This window comes from Cyanistes caeruleus, chromosome 10, assembly GCF_971803275.1.
Source record: "Cyanistes caeruleus chromosome 10, bCyaCae1.hap1.1, whole genome shotgun sequence".
Classification (NCBI taxonomy): Eukaryota; Metazoa; Chordata; class Aves; order Passeriformes; family Paridae; genus Cyanistes; species Cyanistes caeruleus.
Window position 1 is genome coordinate 13,485,096 of NC_141710.1, and position 24,981 is coordinate 13,510,076.

The following is a 24,981-nucleotide window of genomic DNA, read 5'->3' on the forward strand; positions in this document are numbered from 1 at the left end:
TTAATGCTGTGGGAGCTTTCTGACCCACAGGGAGACTGTACCTCATAGTATTTGTTAAGGTATGTGCAGCCACACTGTTTGTAAGGCACACAGTCAAAGCCACTAAGAACATAACCAGGGAGACATTCACAGCCTTCAACACAGGGTGATTCACACTGAGAGGGGCTGGTCAGGTCGTTGCAGGATGCTGGGCATGCAGACATGCATGAGCTGTACTTGCTGTTGGCAGGACATGATATGCCTGTAAAAATAAGTAATCCAGTTATACCAGGCTGCTGTGTGTTACTTACTTACAGAATTCCCTTTCTGATCCATTTTCTAGGTGGCAATATGATAAATACACACACACAGAGATATGCATACATATATTATAGTATTGAAGTTTTAAGTAAAGCACTCCAAAGTCAGGAAATGCATCATCAAAGCTATTTGTATACTGTTCTCTCATTCCTGGTATACACTGGTTCATATAAAGGGTTCAGGTTTATACATATTCAGGGTTGCCAGCCCTGCAAGTGCCAGAGCTGTTCCACAGCTTTGGGAACTATTTTGCCAGAAATACGAACCCATCTAACCATGGCAGACACAGAGAAGATATGGTTTGATGAACTCCAAACTTAAAAAGATGAAAAATACGTTTGAGATGATTGTAAGTCTTATTTCAGCATTTTTTTAGTCTGAAAAGTTTTGAGTGTTCAGTTGAATCTATTTTTTAATCTTGAAATTTCACAGGCAAAAGAGATAATTAGTATATTTTGTAGATTTAAAGAGAGTTTGAAATTAAATGCTTTGCCTTCAGATTTGTAGCTTGTGATGGTCTCAAAAATTTAAACTTTTTGTCCCATTGGGAATGGGTACACCTTTTCACTCACAAAACTTCTAATGACAAGGAGCTGACAGCTCTGATTTCCTAAGTATCTCTCGAAGCTGGGGTTTAAATGCAAAAGTCAGCATAGGACACAGAAGAGAAGCCAGAAAAACAAGTGTGCTTAACTGTGAAGAGTGAGTGAAGTGTAAATCAACATGTTTTTACTCTCTGGGAAGATTTGATATAGGAAAAGGCTCAAATTTCAGATTTTAAGAGTCCTGTAGGTAGAATTCCTGCTTCGTGTTTCTTCTTGTGCTTACCACAGTCTGTCTGTTGCCTCCAGCCATCCATGCTGACTCCTTGCTGCTGACAAGCCAGCACATATTCCTCCAGACTGCGACACAAGGTAGCAACTTCATCTTCTTCCACACACATATCAAACAGGCAGCTCCTATGTGCAACATGAGAAAACATTAATTCCCAGTACATATGCTATTGGTTGTTTTCATCTGCTTTTCTGCCTGACTCCTAGTTTTGTTTTCCAGGATCTGGCTGACAAGAAACAGAGGAATAAAAGACACTCCAAGCACATGGTTGGGAAGATCATGTCATTTGTTGTGCAGCTGCTGTTGCTCTATGAGGTGTCCACATAGGATCATAGCATCATTAAAGCTGGAAAAGGCCTCTAAGATCATTGAGCCCAGCCTTTAACCTAACTCTGCCAGGTCCACCAATAAACTATGGCCCTATACATAAAATTTTCCTCCTAAGCAATCTAAGCCTCCCTTGGACTAAGCAAAAAAGTGTTACCTTAACACAGTAAGTTCTTCTTTGCTCTCTGCTTCTGTTTCAGGATAAATCTTGCTTATAGAACACTTTTTCATGCTGCTAAGTGCTACAGCTGAACTATTCACTACTTTCAATACATGGGTACACTCCTCATGTCCCTGTGCCTTGAATGTTGACATAGAATTCTGTTTTATCCAGTGTTTGCTTGCCAGTGCTACCTTCTCAGTTTTGCTTATCATTTGAGTATTCATGGCCTGATTTTCAGAGGCATTGAGATCCAAGATGAATGGAATCTGCAAATATGCAGCACCTCAGAAAAATAAGGACAACCACTGAGCAGGTAGAACAGGCTGCCCAACCAAATTCTAGAATGAGGAGAAAAGTAGGCTGATGTTAAGAATCAGGAGATTTATCCATATCTATTTATATCTATATCTAATCATCTCTTATATATCTATACACTCTATATATAATCTGTAGATATAGATATATGTATACACACTGAAGTCAGTGGTCCACTTTATTTGGCTTAAGATACTGCTAAAATTCTTCTCACTGATAAGAGGGACTTTGGGGTGGGCATTATTTGTCTTTAAACATTAGGCATAACTATATAACTAAAGAAAACTGGCAGCTACTTGCCAAATCTGTGACTGATGGTGGATGAAGGATGAAAGATGAATGTGGGGATGAATACAGCTTGGAAGTTGTTATTAGAATTGTACATGTAGGAGGCAGAGCAACCTTGAAACACAGCAGAGGGAACTTTCTTGAAGATACCAGGTGAGTTACTCTTCACTAATCTGGTTATTGTACTTCTCCATAAAAATTTCAGAAAGTTTCACTGTAGCTTCAGCCTTTGGCTATGGCATGATAAATATTTTATGAAGCTAGAACTGCTATCCAGCAGACCCAGGTGCTACATTCTCACTGAATGTGGATGAGAACTGTAAGCACATTGGAAATTCCAGACTACAGGGATAATACTTAACACTGCTGCTTTATTTGTGTGGGGAAAGAGGAAAGCTGTTTTGTAGAGCTAGCAGAGAAGTGAAATGCTGAATAGATGAAAGAAAGATAATCACAACTGTTTAAAAATAAATGACACTATCTTCAGCTCCTATTAATACCTTGGAGACTCCAGATGACTGAAGATCTTGTCAGAAACTATTGCCAAAATGATTTTGCCAACTGGGAGAGCAACTGTCTGCGGTAGACACTTACGTGAAATAGAAATCTGGTTGGACTGTGGAATGACACTTGGCAAAAGGACCATTCAACTCAGTCAGGATTTGACACATTGTAGTTGTGTTTTGCTGCTCCAGCTGATTTTCGTTGCAGCCTTGGAAAAGCCCTGGATCTGGTTCCTCCTCAGACTCATTTTCTGAGATGACATCTCGTCTGTACATGAGAAGAAGAAAGGCAAGACAGAAATGAGACAGTGTAGTTATTCCTAGAAGTTAACTATGACTTAATTCACTCACTTCTAGTGGCAGTGCTTGCTGTGGATATTAAAGAGAAAATCAAGTACCTGAGACGAGAGCTTCTTTTCAGAGGAACTTTCCAGCTTTCACCAAATACATTCACGTTCCTCACCCAAACACCATCTGGATTTGTGAAATCATTTCTGTGTCTCCCATCAAAGTCACCACACAAGCCTTCCACTCTGTTTTTGTAGGAGGTAGCCAGCTTTATGTCTAGACAAAGTCAGAAGGAAAAAGAGCTATTACACAGAAATTGTTGCCACTGAGTGTATGGAAGAGGTGGAAATCAATGCCAAGTGGCACATGCCATGATTCAGATTGCAGGTGGTAATGTGACACGGGCTTAATACATAGCATAAGAGCACAGCCCTGAAGATACCTATTCATACATGTATTCACACTTTCTGTGCTCTGCAATGTGGATCATGAAAAAAGTAATTTGTCACAAGTTTTTATATAACATGATATCACTGCCTGGGTGCTCTTAGTGCATGCTGCTTACTGCTTTGCAACAAATGGAATGCATCACCTGTTTTTTGCCCTTCCCTTACAATGCACTTGATCACTGAGAAGCGGGATTTCTGTAGACAGACATTTGCTTTCTGCAGTTGGAATTTCAGGGTTTGGAATGATGGCCATGTAAATAAATAGCCTGGCACTTTCACCATGCACTCAGAAATAGCATAGATTTATGCTGATATAAATCAGGAGTAATTCTGAGCTAATTTGAACAGAGGAGGTATTATGTGTCGATCCTACATGAGTGGTTTCTGTGTATGCCGTGTGAAAGTCCTGACAAACACTAAAGAATGGGATTATCTGGAGTAGGCTTGAGAAGAAGCATGCAAAATGATACACCCAGAGAGTGCTTGAGGATCTCAGTCCTGTGATTCCTGTGACTGGATTCAGCTGGCAAAGGGGCAGATCCAGATTTTGTCCCATCATCCCAATTAACAATTTCAAGTGATTTGCTTTTGTTTTCATCATTCAGACATTACTTAACATGAAAAAAATGCACAACAGTCTGACTCTGTATCTCTGTATCTCATTTCTCCTAAATTCAGTGGGGTCCACACAGAGAAAAGTGGACCCCACTGAATTTATTTTCTGGTTCCTGGGAAACACTTCTTTCTAGTATTTTCTGGTTATTTTCTGGTATTTTATATCACAAAGGACCATAAGCACAAAGGGTGAAGATTTCAAATTTTGCCTTGGGTTTAGACCTCCTCCAGAATGAGAACATTTTTGAGTGTGGTGCATAAATATTTCTGCACAGTTTTTTAGTATCACTTACCTGCATTTTGATTGCCATCAAAGCTCAGGTATAAGCCAAAATCTGTCTCCAGGTAAATTCTTCTTGCCCTCTGATATATACGAATACCTTCATGGGGTCGAACAGGGGGCCTCACCCTCACACCATCCAACTAACAAGGAATGAAAAAATTAAAATTCATTATATATAGGTCAAATTAAAATCTGTTTACAGTACAGGTCAATGCTACAATCCAATACTTCTCTGGTTTTATGATAAATATATTAGATAATTTAACAGCATTTATTTTTTTAAGTTAACAAAATAATGTGTTGAGGAAACTGATTTGGATACAGTACTTTCATATTATCCAAAGAAATTTCTATTATTGAGCTAAAAATGTAATATAGCAGCTATGTATGCTCTTACACACCAATAAAGAGGAAGGAAATTAAAATAACCTAGCATAAAACAAAGCTTTCCTTACCACTGATAAAAATTGTTGTGGCTTTATTGTAAGCCTTGGGATATTTGGGGTTTCATTGCTAAAACTATATTTATTAATTTGTTTGTTTGATGTAGAATCATATCTTTCATAGCTATGGAGAAAAAAGACTCCATGCAACTGAAAATCTCATTTGTGGTTCCCTCACAGCACTGCTGTAATAATACAGTTAACTTTAATACTTCAATTCTTAAAAAAATAGGTGCATTACTCAAAGGTGTTTTACTCCAAGGGAGGGCCTTCCTCTGTGCTCTGCAGTCAGGGAGGGACTTACCAGAACCTGCTTGTTCTGCCTGAATCGCACTGTGTGGTTGTAAACATTGATGAGCATCTCTTTCAGGTAAGTAATGTGTCGACTTCCTCGCAAAGGATAGTTCATGCCTTCAATGCTGAACTGTGTCAGAGTGTCAGGTAGGTCAGGGATGGTCTGAGCCAGAATATATGTGTATTTCCCTTGAAAGTGGTGCACCAGCCCATCAAAGGTGATGTAGTGTGGGTCACCCATGACCTGGCATCTCCCAAAACCTGCAAGGGAAGAGTTTCATTACTCTCCAGTCTAAATGTGCATGTGCCAGACGCCATGGCTGGATTGGTCCAAACTGTTAGATAAAAATGATTGCTGGTAGCCTGCAGGTTTGGAAGTAAAGATGGGTGCTCAGGCTTCACTCTAGTGAATGGACACTCAAAGGGAGAGATAGACAGAGAAACTCATTCCTCTGCTGAGAACCACTGCGAGCCAACTGAGCTGAAGCAGAACATCAGAGTTTATAGAATTTATTGAGAGTAAGTTGTGCACAGTGGCCCTCTACACAGGAATGACTCTGACACAAGCATGGCTTGAAGTGGCCTTCTAAGAGATGTTGCTTTCATAACCTCTGCCATGTGTTGCTACAAAACTGAAAAGCAATGTTTAATTTTGGCTGACTCAATGCTGTCACTAATTTCTGCTGAGGTTACTAAACTGATAATTTGGTTTACCAGACCTAACAATCAGATAAAGTGACTATCATCTATCAAGGTTCTCCTTGACCACTGGGCACAGAGTAAACCATTATGCCAGGAGTAAGGCATAGGAAGGCTATCCTTAAAACTGCTGAGGTGCCTCTGCTCATACATTTTGCCAAAATGTAGCAGGGATGGATTTGCCTTATGCTTTTCTATTGATCCCTAATACAGGACTGATGCCATGCTATTCTTCAAAATTGAAGTGTAGGTATGCTATGCTCTCTCCTAATCCACCCAACCTACCAGAGAATATGGGATTAACTTTGCCTACAAAAAATGTTGAATGAAAAGCACCAAAGTCCTCTGACTGGCCTATCATGTATCTATCCAGATCTGCACTGTCCTGGTTTTGCTTATTGGTTTTTGGTTTTGGTATTTATTTATTTTTTTTTCTGTTCTCAAATCAACATGCAGTGGAAAAAACAGGGCCATTGTGATAGGATTCACAAACTGAGTTTTGGTTCAGTAGATGCAGTGGGAATTTTGTAAAAGAAATTTTCTTCAAACTAGTCAGATTGAGCTGTCAAATTTCTAGATATAAGTAAATTATACCCAGGTATCCATTTCCCTCTACAAATTCTCTGCATGGATTAGGAACCTTCTGTTATGAGAACTGAGGCCTTTTTGTATTCAATAATATGTTGTCAACAAAACAGTAAGAGTTGCTTTCTTTTGCTGTGAAAGAATGGAATTGCCATGAAGAAAAGTATGTACTCTCACACCCTTCCCCCTTCTGCAGCCCTCAAGTGAACCCCAAGTGAAGAATTTCTTGCACATACCTGTTGGATTGCACTTGTGTTTTCCATCTTTGATCACACAGGTTTCTCTAGAATCACAGCTATAGCTCTTGCAACTGATGACACCGTTCTTCTGGCACTGGCATCTTCTGGTGCAATGTGGAGTTATCCATGTCTCCCCAGCCTGGACACAAGTTGTGTTAATAATATGTTATCAAGGGTCTAAGCTCAGCAGTGCAATGGAAGTTCAATAGTCATGGGTGTGGACACTAGCTAGGTACTGCCTTGTCCAGTTGGCAATTATACAACTGATTGATTAAGTGTAGTCTCACCAAGAGCCTGTGAGAGGGGATCTCTGTCCATTTATCTTACTGTCTTCAACAAGAGAATTTGAACACAAAACCAGACTAGGACAGACTGCCTGAATAATTCTGATCAATTGCCTGTTTTAAAATAGGCCTCAGTTTTGGCCTCAGGTGCAAAGTACCAAGTGAGCTTCTGTATTTCCTAATACCCAAGGCAGCAGCTTTTACAAAGGTATTTAAGAGGTAGATCCTGAAGTGTTTGATCTCTCTCTCTCTCTTTCACATTAAGTTGGGCAGGAGACCAATTTTCTACAAGTTTTGAAGTCAGAGATTTGCTTCACAAACTACTTACTTCATAGTAATTGTTGTCATCATCCCTGCAGCCACAACTGCTGAGGGGCACACAGTTGCCATTGCTGAGCACATAATTATCATCACATTCACAGCCCTCTGTGCACTCTTCTGTCTTCTCACAAAGGGAAGAGGCAAAAATGTCACTGCATGTTGATGGGCAGGCAGAGACACAGTCTTTGTAGTGGCTCCGGGATGGGCAGGGCAGTGCTGTGTGGGAGAACAGAGCCAGCATTATTAAATACATTTACAAAGTGCACTGCAAACACTGAAAGCTACACCTTGGTCTAGGGAATGTAATACAGAACGGCCTTTTAATAGCTGATTTTGATCATCAGCTGGTTTCTATTTTTATAATTTATTTTTAAAAAAATCCAATGAGAAACAAAACTAAGAATGCTCTCTGGAACTGCTTATTCAGTTTTATTACAGGTATGAACCACCTGGCACTAGATTATCCAGACAGCTGCAAAGGCACTGCTAGAAATGAGACTCTCATAGGCAAATTCCTTAAAATATTCAACCCTCCGTTGATGCAAACCAATTGTAAATTAAGCTTAACTACAGACATGCAAGATTAGTAGATACACATTGTCAAACTGCAGGTTCATCTAAGCTCTAAACCCTATTTATGCCAATGACTAGACATGCTTAACAGGATGGTCCAATAAACAGTGTAACATGACAAAAGCTTTGTTAGTCCAGTATTTTCCTCCACTCATGGCAAGGAGGAAGCTAGAGATTTCTGATGGATCTATTAAATATTCATCTGACCTGGTTTTTAACTGGTTAACTGTTTTGTCCTCTACAACATTATGTGACAATCCCACGGTATAATACTAAATTGGAAAAAACTCCACACAAATAAAACCCCACTACATGATCTTTAGTAATTTTTGCATAATTTATTTGTAGCTTTGTTGAAAGGATGGAGTGAAGCACATACCCTGGAGATTAATCTGAGAACAGGGTCCATAATAAACAACTGGGCAAATTGTCAGTTTTTGTTCAAATCACAGTGAATGATTTGATAATAACGTGCCCTAATACAGTATCTTTCTTTCTTTTAGTCTTCTGGTTATATAATTTCTACATTTTAGGCTCAGTGCAGTATCTCATTTGGCTACCAATGCCATTCTAATTCCACATAATATCCATAACTTGTCTAGTTCTGAGTTATCTCTGTGTTTTTCTGAATGCAAATGCAGTTCAGTGTAGCAATGGAATCATGATAGTAGAATTGCATTTTGTAAGAACTTAGATTTCATTTTCTATTACATAACTTGTTCACCTAACTCTGCTAATTTTTGCATGCTGTCAGCCATTGAGGTTTCATTTTTTTTACTTGCTTGTTTACTTACGACAGAATGTGCTGTTCCTCCATTTAATGATGATTCCATGATTCTTGCAGGTGTCCACATAGACTTGAACTATGTCACAGAGAGCAGACTTCATACCATCATACTGGCACATATCATAGATGCAGATCTCTATGAAGTCATCAGGGTTGACTAGACTATGGCATACTTTGAATTTGTCTGATTTTAGAACATTGCACTGTCTTTCAATGAGTTGTTTATTCTCAGCAGTGCAAGGAGGATCATCTTCTTCTCTCAAGTCTGGCAAACAACTGCAGGAAAGCACAGACACAAGCTGCTGTAAGACAGACTGAAACAGAAAAGTTTATTTCCACTGAAAAGTAGAAAAGGCTGGAGGCTATGATTTCCTTTTGTCAATGGATGAAAGACTGAGCAGAAGCAGACCTGCCTGACAACCACCGTGCTGTGTCTGACACCTGTTACTGTCATTGAACTTGACTCTGACTAGAGGATTGACTTCACAGCTTGACCTTGGATCTGTCTCATCATTGCAAATTTCTGTATAGTGCCCTTAACTGAACCTAGGCTCCCATCTGTGGGGCTTCCCTGCTTGCCTCGCTCGGATAGAGTGGGATGGACCCTGGCTGGTCAGGCCACAGTTTTTTCAGCTGTGTTGTCACATATGGCTTCCTGTCTGCCAGGGAGCAGCTGGCCCTCACCATTCCTCAGCACCATTATCTTGCTCTGGATGTTACCAGTGTCAAATAAACAGAGTCCACACTGTGGCCCCAAAGACTCATTCTCTGAGTGTGTACACATATTGATAGAACAGCTGTGGTTTTCCTCTGGCCTGTGCAGTGATTTCCTGTGAGGATGGCTGTTTTTTGAGCTACAAATTTAAGTCTGGTACACAGTACTTATATGTAACAAAGTAGCAGTCAAAACAATTGAAAACAATTCACTGTGTTCCTGAAGTAAGATGGGAGGTATGAAAATTATTTAACATTTACCCTTTATCACTGTCTGTCTCCACTTCCCAGCTATTTCCAAACTGTGGGGCAGTGACAACTGTACCATTGGTCAAGGACAGATCATCTTCATGATTACCATTGAAATTGCCACACATGCCATGCACCTGCAGATGGAAAAGAACCATATTCTAAGCACGACCTCTTTGCATCAACTTCCCCAATAACTTCTTATTCATTGCCTATGAAATAATGTGACCAAATCACTACCACCAACCAGTCCTGTACCAGACATTTCAGACATTCTTGCTGCACCCATGGAGAAACAAAACAGAAATTACAGTAAATCAGTGATTCCCTAAGGCTTCAAGCTGTTTATTTCTCTAAGTAAGAAGTATTTCCCTAGACAAGTAATTTTCTTTAACTACCCTCTTGGAACACAAAGAAACTGTTGTGAAGAGAAAAAGATATAAAGGAAAAAAATTACATGTATTACAATACAGCTACAAAGAAAGATGCAACAGCAAAACACAGGAATAAAAAGAGCTAGAAGTAAATGGACAAGGCAGCAGTTTTGAAACAACTCCAGATGTTTGTATGCTAAATCTTACCTGTGAGAAGTAAGAGCGTGGGAGGGTGATCTCCAAATGGTGATTGCCATCATATTTCACTATCACACCAAAGTCAGTTTCCACTACTATAAATCTGCCAACATTTCCAATAGACACGCCTTGCAGCTGTTTCTGTACTGGAGTGTAGACTCTCTCATTGTTCAGCTGGAGAGACATGTCATTTGTCAGTATGTATATTCTTCCATGAAAGCTCACAATCACTATTCCTAGTAGTGCTGAAGATTTCTCTGTGACCACTTTAGCTCTTTACACTTCCACCACTGCATATTCCAACTATCAGTTGCAGGAATCAGCCTCTTAGCTGAGGAGGGTTGGGCAGGATTCATCTCTGGTAGTGAGCAAGCTCTTTCTCACTCATGGGGTAGATTCCCTGCCTCCAGTACTGCCATGTTATTCTAGGCTGATACATTATGCCTTGCTTGCTATAGGTGACTGCATAGATAAAAGCTGTTGAAGTGGGGAGTCCCATATTTTAATTCAGGCAACAATTCCCCAGTCTGGAGACCCTGTGTTTTATCTCTAAGATACAGACAATTAAACAGGAAACCCAAACTAGAAGCCTTGAGAACAAGTGACAAATTATATTTCCTTATGACATCCACTTAATGGCGGCGCCCACAAGTGTTAAGCATATGCATACATGTTCCTTAGGAAATATAAAGATCCTTTTTCCTATTTAGGAAATCAGCTACTCTTAGCTATTCTAAGTGAGCTAATTTTAAGATACTTCTTGCCAGAAAAAAGAGCACCACCACCTACCAGGATTCCTTGGTTTTTCTGAAGGGTGATTCGTACACCATGCACATCTATGTAGACTTCTTTCAGGTATGTGGCCCCTCTTAGTCCTCTGTCTTCATTCTTGCCAAGTATGGTTATAGGAATGACATTGGTGGCAGTGTTGACAACCTCAACCAAGGTGTAGGTGCAGGTTCCCACAAAAGTGTACTTCATTCCATCAAAAGTAAAATAATGGGGATCTCCTACCACTTGACATGTTGCTTGGCCTGAAGGTGAAAAAAAAATGATCTAAGAATTTTGTACTGGATTTCATCATGGACTCAGCTGGCCAAAACAGTTTGTATTAGTGTAACAACCACATCCTGATCATTATTATGTGGGCAAACTTTCAGAGAGGCAACTCAGGTTCATGCCAATGACATTTATTTGTAAATAAGTTTCCAGAAAGCATCTCTTAAATTTAATTTGCAAATTATATACAAAATAAACTTTTGTATACATTTCTATATGCTGTTGTAGCTATGATTTATTGTATAGCTGAGAGTAATACAAAGCTTTACTAGTGATCTATATCAAAATACATAATTACCTGCATAAATGTAGATGTAAATGTAAAAGTAAATAAAGTTGCATCTATAGACACCAATACATAAGGCACTTGCCATTACGCAGGCCCACAGAAATACAATTCTCACAGAAATGCAGCCAAATTTAAAGCTTGCAGCACTGGTGATGTGGGTCTTGAATATTCATTATCAGGACGAACAGAATCCAAGCAACCTTGCAAAATTTTAGGCAGCATCAGTTTTTGCTGATATCCACTACAACAGGAGGGCATCTGTGCTTGCAAGACAGGACATCCTGCATTTTCATCTCTTAGCACTGGCAGCAGTTGGGACTTCTTTGCTATCCCATATGAAAAGATATTTATAATAAAGGTAGAAGAAGAAGAGGAGGATCTAATTATGGAATTGACATTGGGATAATTTTCAGGCAGGACTCACCATTGGAATGACAGCCCAGCACACCATCCTGAATACTGCACTCCTCTTGGACTCCACACTCCCAAGCCTGGCACTCAATGATGTTATTTGCCTTGCAGGTGCAACGCTCAGTGCAGGGGTAATGAGTGAACCAGCTTTCATTCAGCTACATGGAAAAAAAGAGTGTAGAAGTATATATTATAAGATAAGTAGCAAGGTAAAACCATAAGGGAAAAATAAAATTATTAGTATTTGAATGTGTATGATGTATAATCATTTGGGCAATTCTAGCCACACAACTCATGGACCAAGAAAGCTGGCAAAACAAGTCTATTTTGAAATTATTGATGGTGTAAATATGAATTTTGTACTGTTATTAACATTCTTTTTCCCTCACAGTGATAAAGAATGAGATTCCCTGTTTTGGGTTTTTTCTTTTTTTTTTTTTCCCTTTAAATGTCTGATGTTACTTGCCTGGTGGTACTGGTTGTTTCCATCAACACAACCACAGTTGCTTTCTGGAACACATGTGTCTCCACTCAAAACATAGCCTTCCTTACAGAAGCAACCTTCCACTGGCAAAGGACTGCAGGAATCAACTTCTGAGTTGTTCAAACAGGTAGAAGGACACCTAGTACCACAGCTCTTGTAGATGCTGCCTCCAGGACAGGACATTGCTAAATAAATTGAAAAAAAAGATTACTCCAAAGGACAAAATCATAATAAAGGTTTTCCTGATGCTTTTCCTGTTTGGTCCTGAAAATATACAAAATGGCTGTTAGGAAGTCTGACAGCAGAGTGCTGAGTACAAGTCTTTTTCTTCTGATTTAAAGGCATAAAGTGACTTAGTTATGGGAAGAATCTTTTGCTATACCAGCTGGTATATCCCCATTACTGTAGTTCCTACTTGAGCATCTGTTAAATATTCCAAAATAGAACTAAAAATCACAGTCTGTCTTTCACTGAGACTCCTTGAGAACAATATACTTTCACATCCCTCCTGCTGATGGTAGAATTGGGCTTCTATGACTCAAAACATGGTCTCCAGGGATAACATTACATTTTACAGAAATCCCAAAGCATTTGTCCATTTCTGTCATCTAAAAAATCACAGAAAAACATGTGTTTGGCTGGATTTTGTTATAAAGCACTACATATGATTCTCATTTATTTCTGTCCCCACAATAAGATCTCTTACTCCTGTCAGATAACTACATCTGACATCTCCAGTATCTAGCCAGACTTCCTTCACTTGGTCAGGACCTTACTTGAGTTTTTTATTTGAATCACTGATGAAGAGAGCACTTGAGAGTCAATCTTTCTAATATTACTGACTTTTCTCTATTACTATAATGAAGCCATAGGTATTTAGGTCCTGGCCTATAGCCTCAGACTATGGAGTCTGGATGTCCATGTCATTAATCTGATTTGGAGGCTTAGACACTCATTTCTTGTTCTATCTTCTTTTTATATAAGAATTCTCTGTGCTTTGTTCTCTCAGGGCTGACTTACTGGGTGCTTTATCACAGTAGTTCTTTTTCCAACCAGTTCCTAGAACCTGCCCATTTTTGTCATGGCTTAGTTTAAATGCAGAGCTAATTGTTGATCACATCAAAAAAAGAACAAAAAGAAAAAGAAAAAGAAAAAAGGTGCAGATCTGAAGAAGGTAATCCAGTAGTACATGGTATAATAAAAATAATTGTAAGGAAAAAAAAAGCATAGAAAACAATTATGGTTTATTTAATTTTATTTATGGTTGATCTTAGGAGGACTTTTTTTTCTCTCCAGGTGTATAGTTTGTGGACCTAAATGTCCTTTAGAAAATGCTTCCCAGAGAAGTTGTGGATGCCTCCTTCCTGAAATTATTCAAGACCAGGCTGGATGGTCTTTTGAGAAAGCTGTTTTAGTGGAGAGCATCCCTGCCCATGGCAGGAGGGTTGGAGCTAGATTATATTTAATGTCCCTTCCAACCCAAACCATTCTATGATTCTATGATTGTATGTCTGAGAAGCAGAAAGCTGTCCAGTATTGCTAAAAATAAGCACCAGTGGAACCTTTGGAAAGCTTTATTCTAATAAATATGAGTTCATTATATTAGATTTGCCATAGGGTCATTCTGAAGAGAATTAATTGAAATATACATGACAGTACTCAATTTCTTTGCTTTAGAGAGAAATAGAGCACTTCCTAGAAACAGCAGCTTTTCAAGGTCCCTTATTTTATTAACCAAAGGCCATGGATAAACATGTTTTATGGAGGACTACCAGTTCCACTTACATTGAGGATAGTAGATTTTCATTGAAGCAAAAGGACTTATTTCTCCAATGCAGAAGCTCACATAAGACACAGTTGAACATAATCAGACTTTTCTAAGAAACTAATAGCAAATTATAAATATTATAAAACTTTAAGGATTTAATCTGCATGTTTTTGTAACTAGTGGTTTATACAAATCCTGGAATGGTCCTGAATCTGAAGCAGGCTCAAGACATTATAAAAGACAGACTATACTCAGAACATTACATAAAATGAAATAACATGTATGGAAAAGGTAGAGGACAATGAAGATAAAATTCAGAATAGGTATTTATATCAAAACACTCACGGCAAAGAGTAGCATTCCTCCATTCTATGCATATCCCAGCATTGACACACAGCTCAGCGTAGGCCTGGAGTCCATAGCATAAGGATGTTGCCTGTCCCCCAGTGAAACACATGTCATAAACACAGTTTTCAAAGAAATTCTGTGGAGGCACCTTTGTGTGACAGTCCTTGAAGATTCCTGTGTAAATCAAGGAAGATATAGAGAAGGATAGAAAAAACACACTGGAATGTTAAGACTGACCATCCTGTATTTTCTGTCACAGCAAACACATTGTGGGTGTTCGAGGCTTTGTTAAGTAAATTAATCCAGTACTTGAAATGGATACATAATGCACAATATGAGAATGGTCTCTGTGGATCAGGTTTTCCTCTTTTTGCATGATTGATACAACATAACTTACATAAATTAAGCATTGCTGGCCAATTCTAGACAACTACAGCAAACGTACAGAATTTCTGACAAAGTATCTGTAATACACACACAGTCTGTCTGAACTGCTTCTTTTAGCAAGCAGAGAACAAGTCACTTTAACACAAAGAGCAGCTATGGTTCACTGCACATGTTCTCAGACAAAATTAATGCATACATTGGCATTGTCTGAACAGATGACATATTCTGGCCAGGCACCTATGATATTCACACTGGAGGCTTTATATACTTCCAATATGAGCTCAGAAAAAGAGACTACAGAGAAGGGACAAAACAAGCTAGACCATGCTCCATCATGTGGTTCACAGACATCTACCAACACACTACCTGTTGGGTCTGTGATCATGCCACATGCTGTGTTTTTCTTTGCTTCACTCTCCAACACAGGATCACATTGCTCTTCTGTCCCACCACTGAAGCATCTGGGGAAAGCAAGCAAATCAAACACGTGTTTCACATCTCTTACTATCAGATTTTCAGTGGAAAATGAATACATGACAACTCTGCACAAAAGAGTGCATTTAATTTCTGTCACAAGACTATCCAGCTTCTTTGTGAAGAGCTGATGTCAGCCCTCTCACTGAATGGACTCCTTTTTTGATCCCTTCTGGGTGATTCAAAGGCTTATTCTTAGCTGAAAAAAAAGAAGAGCTATGGGGTCCAAACAGTTACGTTTTCTAATAAGGGAACTGGACTGATGTACCATCCCCCTCACACTCAACAGACAGTTCCTGCTTTGAAAAATGAGACTTAAAGGACACCAGCCCTCTTATTCACTGGTTTATGTGAAAGTCCAGCTCTCTACTTCTAATGGGCAGCTGGAAATTGTAGAAGTGCTGGATGAAAAAGCCAGCGAGTAGATGGATATTTGATTTTAAGAGTTTACTCAGCAAATGCCATATGATGAAATGATTTTACATACATGGTGTTATTCTCAGGCACCAGCCAGCTTTCTCCAAGATCAGTGGAACCGCTTGCAATGTCACCATTGGGCTTGATATTGTCATCATTTGGATCACCATTATAATTACCTATGAGGGTAAAAAGAGATTTATCGGATGATGAATGTTATGAAGTTCAAACCTGTAGAAAAAAACCCTAGGTTTCAGGCTGTAAAATAAATTAAAATGAAGTAGAGATAATATATATATAACATCAACCTGTACTGGGCAAAATAAGAGCAGAATTGTGTTTTTATTACTGACAAGAGCTGCTGCTTAGACATTTGAAGGAGGAAGTCTGTAAGCTCCTATGTAACTAGATTACATGGCATCCAAGAAAAAACTTACCTAAAGAAACCCTACTAATTTTCTTGCATCCTACATGGATGGACCGTTGGACTAAAAATTAAACAGTGCTATCTGCACCATTATATTCTTAGGTAGATTTCCTGCACTGAAAGTGTGAAAAACCCATGAAGAGATAACTGAACTAGAAAACTCCGGATGATCTAAACCAAAGAAAAATCAGAAACTCACAATACAAACTACTCTTGTAATTTCTACATACTAAGGAAAAAAAATTAAGTAATCACTTACCACATAGGCCACAGAGCAGACCACTGTAATTAGAGGGCACAGAGACTTCTGCATAATGATTTCCATCATATCTCACCCACAGTCCAAAGTCAGTTTCCAAGAGAACATATCCACCACTGCTTTGAATACTGATCTTCTTTTTGATAAATACAGGCAAGTTCATTCTGCGACCATTCACCTGTACAGCAAGTTGTGAAAGTAAGTGTATGGCTGTTGGGACTCCTACAACCACCAGCAGCTATTACAGATTGCTGAAAAATAGGATCTTGTGCATAGGGCGACTGGAACTGATTAAAGAACATCTGAGCAAGTTTGTTGGAGATTTCATTAAAAGAGATAGATATCATTAATAAAAAGATAAAGTATTGTTATAAACTCTACAGAGATAATAATTGTCTGCATGTCAGTTAAAAATTATATGTCTTTTTAACAGGTATTTTCTTACATTCACTTTCTTGTTTTTCAGCAGAGAAATCTGATTGTCATAGACTTCCACGTGCACTGACTTCACGTAGGAGACTTTGGTGTTGGCTCCTCTGTGCTCATTTGTTGTGGACACATCAAAGTATGGAAGACTCTCAGAGACCGTGCACACTTTGGAGAGGGTGTAAGTGCAATTTCCCATGAAATTATGAACCTTGTGGTCGAAAGTGTTGTAATGTGGGTCCCCAGAAGCGCTGCAGGAAGCACGACCTGTGAAGAAAGAAAAAGTCCCTCTGAGTCTTCACCAGACTTTTGCAGATGCTTGGTTCCCAGTTTGTTTGCTTATGTTGTATTTGTTGCTCAGATATAATAGTGATGACACCAGTCAATAGCACTCCAAAAGCTTATAAAGCTAAGCTTTATAAGTTATAAAGAGCTTTTAAGATCTGGACAGTAAAAACTCACTGCTCCACTTATATAACAAAGTCTTAATAATGCCTTTTACGCAAGTTTCTTCATCAACCTCTAGCACAGATTTCTGATACACAAGAGTAGATTCTTTGTGGGTCCAAAGATATCTTTCTGACTAAACAGGAAGAATTTACTCAAAAACTTAACAGGGCTGGTTAGCCAGAATAGACCGCTGCACTATCAGTTGTCTGGGGTTTGGTACTCATATAATTTATGGAACTTAAATTGAGTATTGCTTTCACAAGATATCGTTTACACATTTAAAAAATAAAAAATAAAAAAAAATAAATAGCCAGTGATAATATGTACAAATGGAGGTATATTGTGTATGCATTTATGTGTGAGACCGGTGTAAGATTTAGAATACTGATAAAAACTTCTGATTTAAAGGAAAAAACTTCCCATCACCTCTTATCAGAGTTGAGCCTGAAGGTGCTTCATGGTGTTTCCCACCACCACCAAAAAATAATGAGGAGGGGTTCTTACATTTTTGCTTTTCAAAGGCATGTTAAAGTACAGCTACACTTAGGGTTGCATCTACATGTCAGCCTTAACTCCTTACAAAGAAAGACATATTTATTAATTACCAAGAAAAGCAGAAGAAATCTGAACTGAATAGGTAAGCCAGGGCTCTCTTGTACTTAACAAGCAGATACATACAGATATTTGTTATTAAAATTAGAGGAAATCAGCAATTAAAATTTAGCTGAACTGACATTTTAGTACATATCCTATATAATAAACTAGTCTTTCCCAAGAAAATATAATTGGATTATATCTGAAACAAAAAAAAAAAAAGGAAATTAAATGAAAAATTTAAATATACAGACAAAAACATCTGTATAACAAGAGAAAATTTGCCATACAGAAGACTAATTCAAATATATATGGACATAGCAATAAAGAGTATGTGAGACAGCTATCACATGTTTGGTCTACTCTTACAAAAACATCAGCACTGTGGCAAAAGACACCTACTGGAAGATGAACAGAGCTGGAAGTCAGACAGATTCCCAAAAGAGCAGAAATGTTCCAAAGGTGTGATTAGCAAGGAAAAGCTCTGGACCTCCAGCATAAAATCCCTGTCTGTTGGCTATGGAACCTGGATTTAGAAGACAAGGAAATGCTAAAGGCACTAAGATGAGGCAGTAAGAGAAAGAGAGTGGAAATGCCAATATCTGAGCAGGGTCTGGTCTGGTTGGTGAGGTGGTGAGTACAAGCTGCATTTGGTACCTGGCACAGGACATGTGGGTGTTGATGTCAATGGACCTAGCACTAGAGAGATTTAAAGGAAATGTGCACCAACACGGGAGTTTTGCTGCAGGCAGCTGATCCCCTCATCACAAACACCCAAAAAACATGACCAGGGAGGCCCAGGATGCCCAGGACAGGGATTTGACAGTGACTTCTCACCAGAAACTCTTATATCACTATAGATGAAATGGAGAAAAATACATATATGCCACATGGTCATAGACATGAAGGAAGCAAAATGAACACTATTAAGAGGCAGTAGGAGACAGGGATCAAACATGGCAGTACCTGAGCTTGGAGTGGGTCTTGTTGGTGAGGTGGTGACTACAGGCTGCATTGTGGTACCTGGCAAGGGCACCGTGGGTGTTGGTGTCGATGGACCTAGCACAAGAGAGAGTGAGAGGAGATGTGCACCAACCGGGGAGTTTTGTTGCAGGCAGCTGGTTCCCTCACCCTTCTAAATTACCCAACACCATGACTAGGCATACCCAGGACAGGCACTGAAGAGTGTCATCTCAAGCAGAGCTGTCCCACTCAAGGGCTCTGCCACCAGCTGAGCTGAGTGACAACAGCAGATAAGGCACTTCTGTACCTGTGGTCAATGTCAGGTCCACGGTTTAGTTTACAACACGTGAACTAAAGCAGTGACTGCAGGCTTTGCCAGTGCTCCAACCTCCCAGAGGAGAGTTGACTTGGGGACAGGCTGCATCAGTGCCCAAAGACAACCTGTGCTCCTGCCTGGAGCACAGCCTGCCCCCTCAGTCAGTGACATGTCTCAGGCTGCCCTTCCCTAAGCCAAGCCTTGTACCTGCACAGGATCCCTTTTCAACGGAGACATCATCCAATGCTATGTTGCTCCTCACATCTTCACCCCATTCTCCCTCCAGCAAAATCTAAGAGAAGGAATGGTTCCCAGCATTAGGTCCAGCTGCATGTGTGAAGAGCATGGTTAGAAAGCACAGCTCCTCTGAGGTGACAGTGAGAGCCTGTGGCCTTACCTGCCTGTTTCCCGTGGTGTGCACCGTGACCTCTCCCAAGTGCCACCTGTCCCCATGGTTCCCAACTTCTTGCCAGACCAGCACTGGCTCATCGTCCTCCCGCACGTACACCCGCAGGGCCATTGATTTAGCACTTCCATACATGTGGTACCAGAAGCGGAAGCAGAGTGTTCCTTCCCAGCTGCACACCGGGCTGACCAGGTGAGCCACAAAGCCAGGGAGAGTATCATCACTCCCTTGCAGGAAGATGTAGTAGCCATCTGAAACAAAGCACGAGCCACACTGTCACAGATGCATCAGAGCTACCCAAAGCAGCCAGGGACAACCTAAGCATAGTTGTGGGAACACCCCAGCTGCAGTGTCAGGCAGGCAAAAAGGAGGGGAGAGCAAACACAGATCCTTCACAAGCCACAACCTTCCCCAGATCCCAGTGCCTCTATGAATGTGCTCTCAGGGCCAGGGCAGTGGTATGCTTTGGACTGGGACATGGCAACTCCTCCAAAGCATTGCCTCAGTCCTCACATGGCACTGCAGATTTGGAGAACCCCCATTGTGGCTTCTGGAAAAGGCAGGATTTTGTAACAGAGCCACAGACCCATTTGTGATCTCTCCCCAGAGACAGACGGATCACCAAGGTGTGCATTACATTCTCCCCTGCATGGCAGGTTCTCGCCTGCTCTGGGGGCAGCACAAACTGATTGTCAGGGCTGGAAATCCTCCCAAGAGGATCCTCAGGCCCTCAGGGACACTGGACAAACTGCTCCTGAGGAAGGCCAGGAAAAACGTGGTCCGTGTTTGCTGTTAGAAGTTTGTTGCCATTCTTGCAGGGACAGCTCTCTGCCTGTGTCCTGATTGCTGTTCCTACCTCCTGTTGTGTGGTCAGAGGATGGGCCGGTGTTTGGCGTGGGTGTGGGGCCTTTGTTCCTTATCCAGTCAATGCTGCTGTAATCTTCCTGGACCCACCCACAGAAGTCCTTGTCGAATGTGCAGGCAAAATTGCACTCTGTTGGTGGAGCTGAACACAGTACAGAAAGGAAAGCAGAGGTTGTAGAGTGAGGGTGGGGCCACCTTTTCCCCATGTCCAGCAGAGCTCAGGCACATCCATGTTCATCCATGGCATGCCCGTGGACAGGCGAGGGTGGCCAGCCAAGGGGAAGTGCTTAGCACAGCCACTAAAAACCACAGATGGGAGACAAGCGTACCTGTGCTTGTCCCAGGTGATGTTGTTGTATGTGGAGGCTGCGTTGTAGTGCCTGGCAAGGGGGGCGAGGTTGTAGGAGCTGGTGAGCGAAACAGAAGTGGAGAAGGTACGTTTGATTATGAAGATTTGTTCCCAAATGGGGACATTGCACGCATCCCAAACACCCCCACACCATTGCAAACAAAGTGTGGGAAAGGGATTCCACGTGTCCAGAAGAGTCTCTTCATGCAAGGGCTTGCCCACCAGAGTGGCTAGTTATGGGCTACATAGTTATGGGAAATCTCTGCCGCCATGTACTGCCCCATTCCTTGCCTCTGAGATTCAAGGAAATCAAAGGAGGTCAACAGAAGACTTACCACAGACAGTGCCAGCACTCCAGTCTCCCAGAGCAACACCTGCCTCAGCACAAGCTGCAGCATAGGCCCCCAGGTCATTGCAGAGCTGCTCCGTGCTGCCACCTGTGGCACACTGGTCATAGACACAGCTCTCCAAGTATGTCTTGGGTGGCAGAACTGCATGGCATGGCTGGAACGGGCCACCGAGGTGTGTGAGGATTGAACACTGCTTGTTAGCTGCCTCCTCTTCAGCAGGGGAGCAGGATGGAGGTGGGCTGATGGTTGGGTCACACCTACAAAGCAGACAGACAGCCCTGAGTTCTCTACAGCCTGTTGAAAGCAGCCAGGGCATTTCCTGGCCTCCTCCCCACCCATAACCTCAGCTTCTGCAGTCCAGATCCCTCCCTAAGACAGGCCCCCATGGCTGTCTCTTGAAAGGCTGGAACATATGGCCCACAGGCACCATTGCTCTCCCTGGTTTCAGGTGGACAGAAACAAACGGCTGAGGCAGTTGGGATCCAAACAGCCTGGGAAAAGCATCCTGCCCAGGCTCAGCCCACTCTTCCCGGGGTCAGGAACAGCCTCTCCTCACTTGCCCCATGCTTGCCATCACCACCCCTCCCTCAGCTCCCCTCTGTCCTTCATCTACATGAGGGAACAAGGACTCACAGCCACTCATCATCCGGCACCATCCAGCTGGCTCCAAAGTCGTTGAAGTCGGGTACAACCACCCCATCGGGTCGCATGAAGTCATCCTGCTGGCTCCCAGTGTACGTCCCACACAGCCCACAGAGCTTGCCCTTGTACTTCTCCGACACCTTCACTAGGAGCTCATGGTCCCCATTGAACTGCAGCTGCAGGCCCAGCTTGGTAGCAACCCGCACGTAGGAGCCGCTCAGGGAAACGGTGACACCGGGGGCAGGAGAAGCAGGCAGGGAGACCAGAGCACCATTGATCTGGAGAAGGGAGACAGAGAGAGACAGAAGCATAAAGAGGTGCCCTCCACTGAGAGGTCACTGCTCCTCTCTGGGGTAGTGCCAGTGAGCCAGAAGCACTGCTGGTGTGAGGAACCCTGCCCTGGCCAACAGGGGCAGCAGCAACTGTCCCAATGGCTCAGTGAAAACTCAGGATAGAAACCAAGGATCTGAGTCTGCATAAGCAGCCATATATGGCCCATTCAGAGCCCTGCCATGCTCTTCTGTGAGCATGCAGCAGGCTCAGGGAGTAGCAAGCTGTCCCTGGGGACAGAGGGGTGCTTTCAGGGTGTCCAGTGTGTCTGTTGTTCCCAGGTATAAACATGAGAGGCTTACGTAGACTGCCTTGTGCTCGCGCAGTGCAATGTGGAGGCCCTTGAGGGACAGTGCCACAGAGTTCAGAGCTGTCCAGCTCCGGCTGCTGCGATGTTTGTTGCGGGTGGTGACACTGAAGCCAACGGAGGAATTGTCACAGCCCGTCACCACTGTGTAGTTGCAGGAGCCCTGGAAGTGATGGAGCTTCCCATCAAAGGTGCTGTAATGTGGGTCACCGTAGATGTGGCAGACGGCAGTGCTGGCTGGGTAACAGCCCCTCTGGCCATCCTGGATCTTGCAGACCTCGTCCTCGCCACAGGACAAGGCAGAGCAAACCATCTGGCCTTTGGCTTCGCACCGGCACCGGCGAGTGCAGTTCTCATTCACGAAGGATTCGCCTTCCTGCAGGCAGGAAAACACCAAACCTCAGTCAGCATGGGGCGGGAAAGTAGAGGCAGAGGAGTGGTGTGGCAAGGCAGAGCAAACCAGGGCAGGCTTTTCACTCACAGTATAGTAGTTGCCCTCAAAGAGGCAGCCACAGTTGGCCTCGGGCACACAGGCGTCTCCACTCAGGAGGAAGCCAGAGCTACACGCACAGCCCTCCACACAAGGCTTGGAGCAGTTCTGTGGGGCTTGTTGGTCAGCACAGGTGGCAGGACAGCCGGTCATGCAGGGGTCATAGTAGCTGTTGGGGGGACACTGCAGGGCTGCAATGGGAAGAGGAAAATTAAGACCAGCAAGACTTTAACCATGGACAGCCTAGTGGGAAGGGACACACCAAAGACTTGCTTTGGTCAGAGGCTCAGAGCAGAGGGTGTGGCCCATTTGCCTTTCTGGCAATGGCAAGGCGGGTACTCACGGCAGAAGGTAGCATTCCTCCAGGGAAGAAGAGTCACACCAGCTGCCTGGCAAGCATCAGCATAGGCCTCCAGAGCAGCACACAGGAACTCCTGGCCACCATTCAGGGCACACAGGTCGTACAAGCAGGTGTCAAAGTAGTCCTGGGGGTTGATCACACCATGGCACCTCTCAAAAGCGCTAGGCCTGGTGGTCAGCATGCCACAGAACTGGTCGGAGCGGTAGAGCTTCTCCTCTTCTGCACTGCAGGGTGGGGAGGGGACAGGGACACCGCAGGAGGGGTCACTGTCTGGGACCTGCCAGCTCTCCCCCAGCGCATTGGAGTCTGTGGCTTGCTGCCCGTTGGGCATCGTGTACTCGTCGTCTCTGCGGTTGTTGAAGTTGCCACACATGCCACAGGTCAGGTTGAAGTAGGTGGTGGGCACCTTCACCTCCACCGAGTGGTCAGTGTCGTAGGACACTCGGAGGTTGAAGTCTGTCTCCAGGACGATGTAGCGACCACTCTTGCTCACCGTGATGTCCCCTCCCGCTGCGCTCACCGGCAACGTCTGGCGCACGTTGTTCACCTACGGCACACACACCACAGTGGGCCCCGGGCCTGTCCCCGGCCTCCCCGGCTGCTCCTGCCCAGGGAAAGCAGCTGCCAGCCCAGGCACAGCAAACAACTGCCTGGGATGTCCTCACACCCCAACATTCCTGGGGCTCACAGAGCTGTGTGCTGTGTTCTGCACTGTGCTCAACATGGTCCACGTTCCCCATTTGCCTCTTCCTCTTCCAGCCCATCCCAAAAGGAAAAACCAAGGGACCCAGAGCCTTCAGGGGAGCCCACAGATTCCTGGGACAATGGAGGCATCTGGTACACGCCAGGCCCTGCCCAGGTGCAGCCAGTGCTGCCCTGCAGCCCCACCACGCTCATGCCCCACTGCCTACCAGCACGTGGCTCTCCTGCTTCTTGAGGATGACAATGCGCTGTCCGTGCACCTCAACCACGACTTCGCGCACGTAGGACACTCGGGTGTTGCCACGGTGCTCGTTCTTGGCCTCCACATTGAAGTAGGGCAGGGAGGTGGTGTTGGAGCACACTTTGGCCAGGGTGTAGGTGCAGTTGCCCATGAAGTTGTGCGTCACCCTGTCAAAGGTTTTGTAGTGGGGGTCCCCGTGGACGTGGCAGATGCCGTAGGAGTGTTCGAGGCACACAGGTTTCCCGTCCTGCACCCCGCAGTACTGGCCCGCAGGGCAGGAGGCATTGAAGCACTGGACTTTGCTTCCCCGTGCAGGACACGTGCACTTGGAGGAGCAGGTGTCGTCCGTCCAGAACTCGGAGCCCACGGGGTAGTGCTGCCCGTTGTGCCAGCACCCGCACTGCTGGCTGGGCACGCAGCGGTCATTGTAGAGCAGGAACCCGCTGTCGCACACACAGCCCTCCACGCACGGCAGGCTGCAGCTGTGGGGAGCCATCGGGTCAACACAGGTGGCAGGGCAGGCTGCAGCACAGGGCTCATAGTGACTGTTGGCTGGACAAGTGATTGCTGCCAAGACAGATGACCAGGCATATTACTTGGAGAACAGAATACTGCCTTCTGCTGAATATCCCCCTTTCTAAAAGTAGCTATCTCTGTTTTCTCTGTGGTCTCTTTGACTCTACTTGTATTTGCAGTCCTATCTGATCTAAACAAAACAGAAGATGATGCCTCTTATCCTGAT

At 43.1% G+C, this 24,981-nt stretch overlaps 1 protein-coding gene across 2 annotated transcripts in view; it reads right to left on the reverse strand.

The window, feature by feature from the left end:
* The window catches only part of LOC111933464 (IgGFc-binding protein-like), a 63,941-nt gene that overhangs the window by 2,654 nt on the left and 36,306 nt on the right, over positions 1-24,981 (reverse strand). For both annotated transcript variants that reach the window (XM_086843636.1, XM_086843637.1), the window contains exons 38-67: positions 24,208-24,806; positions 23,279-23,843; positions 22,927-23,126; positions 22,441-22,821; positions 21,800-22,086; positions 21,152-21,423; positions 20,797-20,874; positions 20,460-20,609; positions 19,595-19,854; positions 19,405-19,489; positions 18,885-18,977; positions 16,894-17,141; positions 16,449-16,626; positions 15,833-15,941; positions 15,238-15,332; positions 14,482-14,658; positions 12,351-12,553; positions 11,898-12,042; positions 10,915-11,159; positions 10,135-10,299; positions 9,566-9,690; positions 8,598-8,866; positions 7,238-7,446; positions 6,623-6,764; positions 5,113-5,363; positions 4,376-4,505; positions 3,129-3,294; positions 2,822-2,998; positions 1,129-1,259; positions 42-241 (exon numbers count right to left, since the gene is read on the reverse strand). In XM_086843636.1, the coding sequence (XP_086699762.1) occupies positions 42-241; positions 1,129-1,259; positions 2,822-2,998; positions 3,129-3,294; positions 4,376-4,505; positions 5,113-5,363; positions 6,623-6,764; positions 7,238-7,446; positions 8,598-8,866; positions 9,566-9,690; positions 10,135-10,299; positions 10,915-11,159; positions 11,898-12,042; positions 12,351-12,553; positions 14,482-14,658; positions 15,238-15,332; positions 15,833-15,941; positions 16,449-16,626; positions 16,894-17,141; positions 18,885-18,977; positions 19,405-19,489; positions 19,595-19,854; positions 20,460-20,609; positions 20,797-20,874; positions 21,152-21,423; positions 21,800-22,086; positions 22,441-22,821; positions 22,927-23,126; positions 23,279-23,843; positions 24,208-24,806 (6,335 nt within the window). The remainder of the gene's footprint in view (positions 1-41; positions 242-1,128; positions 1,260-2,821; positions 2,999-3,128; positions 3,295-4,375; positions 4,506-5,112; positions 5,364-6,622; positions 6,765-7,237; positions 7,447-8,597; positions 8,867-9,565; positions 9,691-10,134; positions 10,300-10,914; positions 11,160-11,897; positions 12,043-12,350; positions 12,554-14,481; positions 14,659-15,237; positions 15,333-15,832; positions 15,942-16,448; positions 16,627-16,893; positions 17,142-18,884; positions 18,978-19,404; positions 19,490-19,594; positions 19,855-20,459; positions 20,610-20,796; positions 20,875-21,151; positions 21,424-21,799; positions 22,087-22,440; positions 22,822-22,926; positions 23,127-23,278; positions 23,844-24,207; positions 24,807-24,981) is intronic.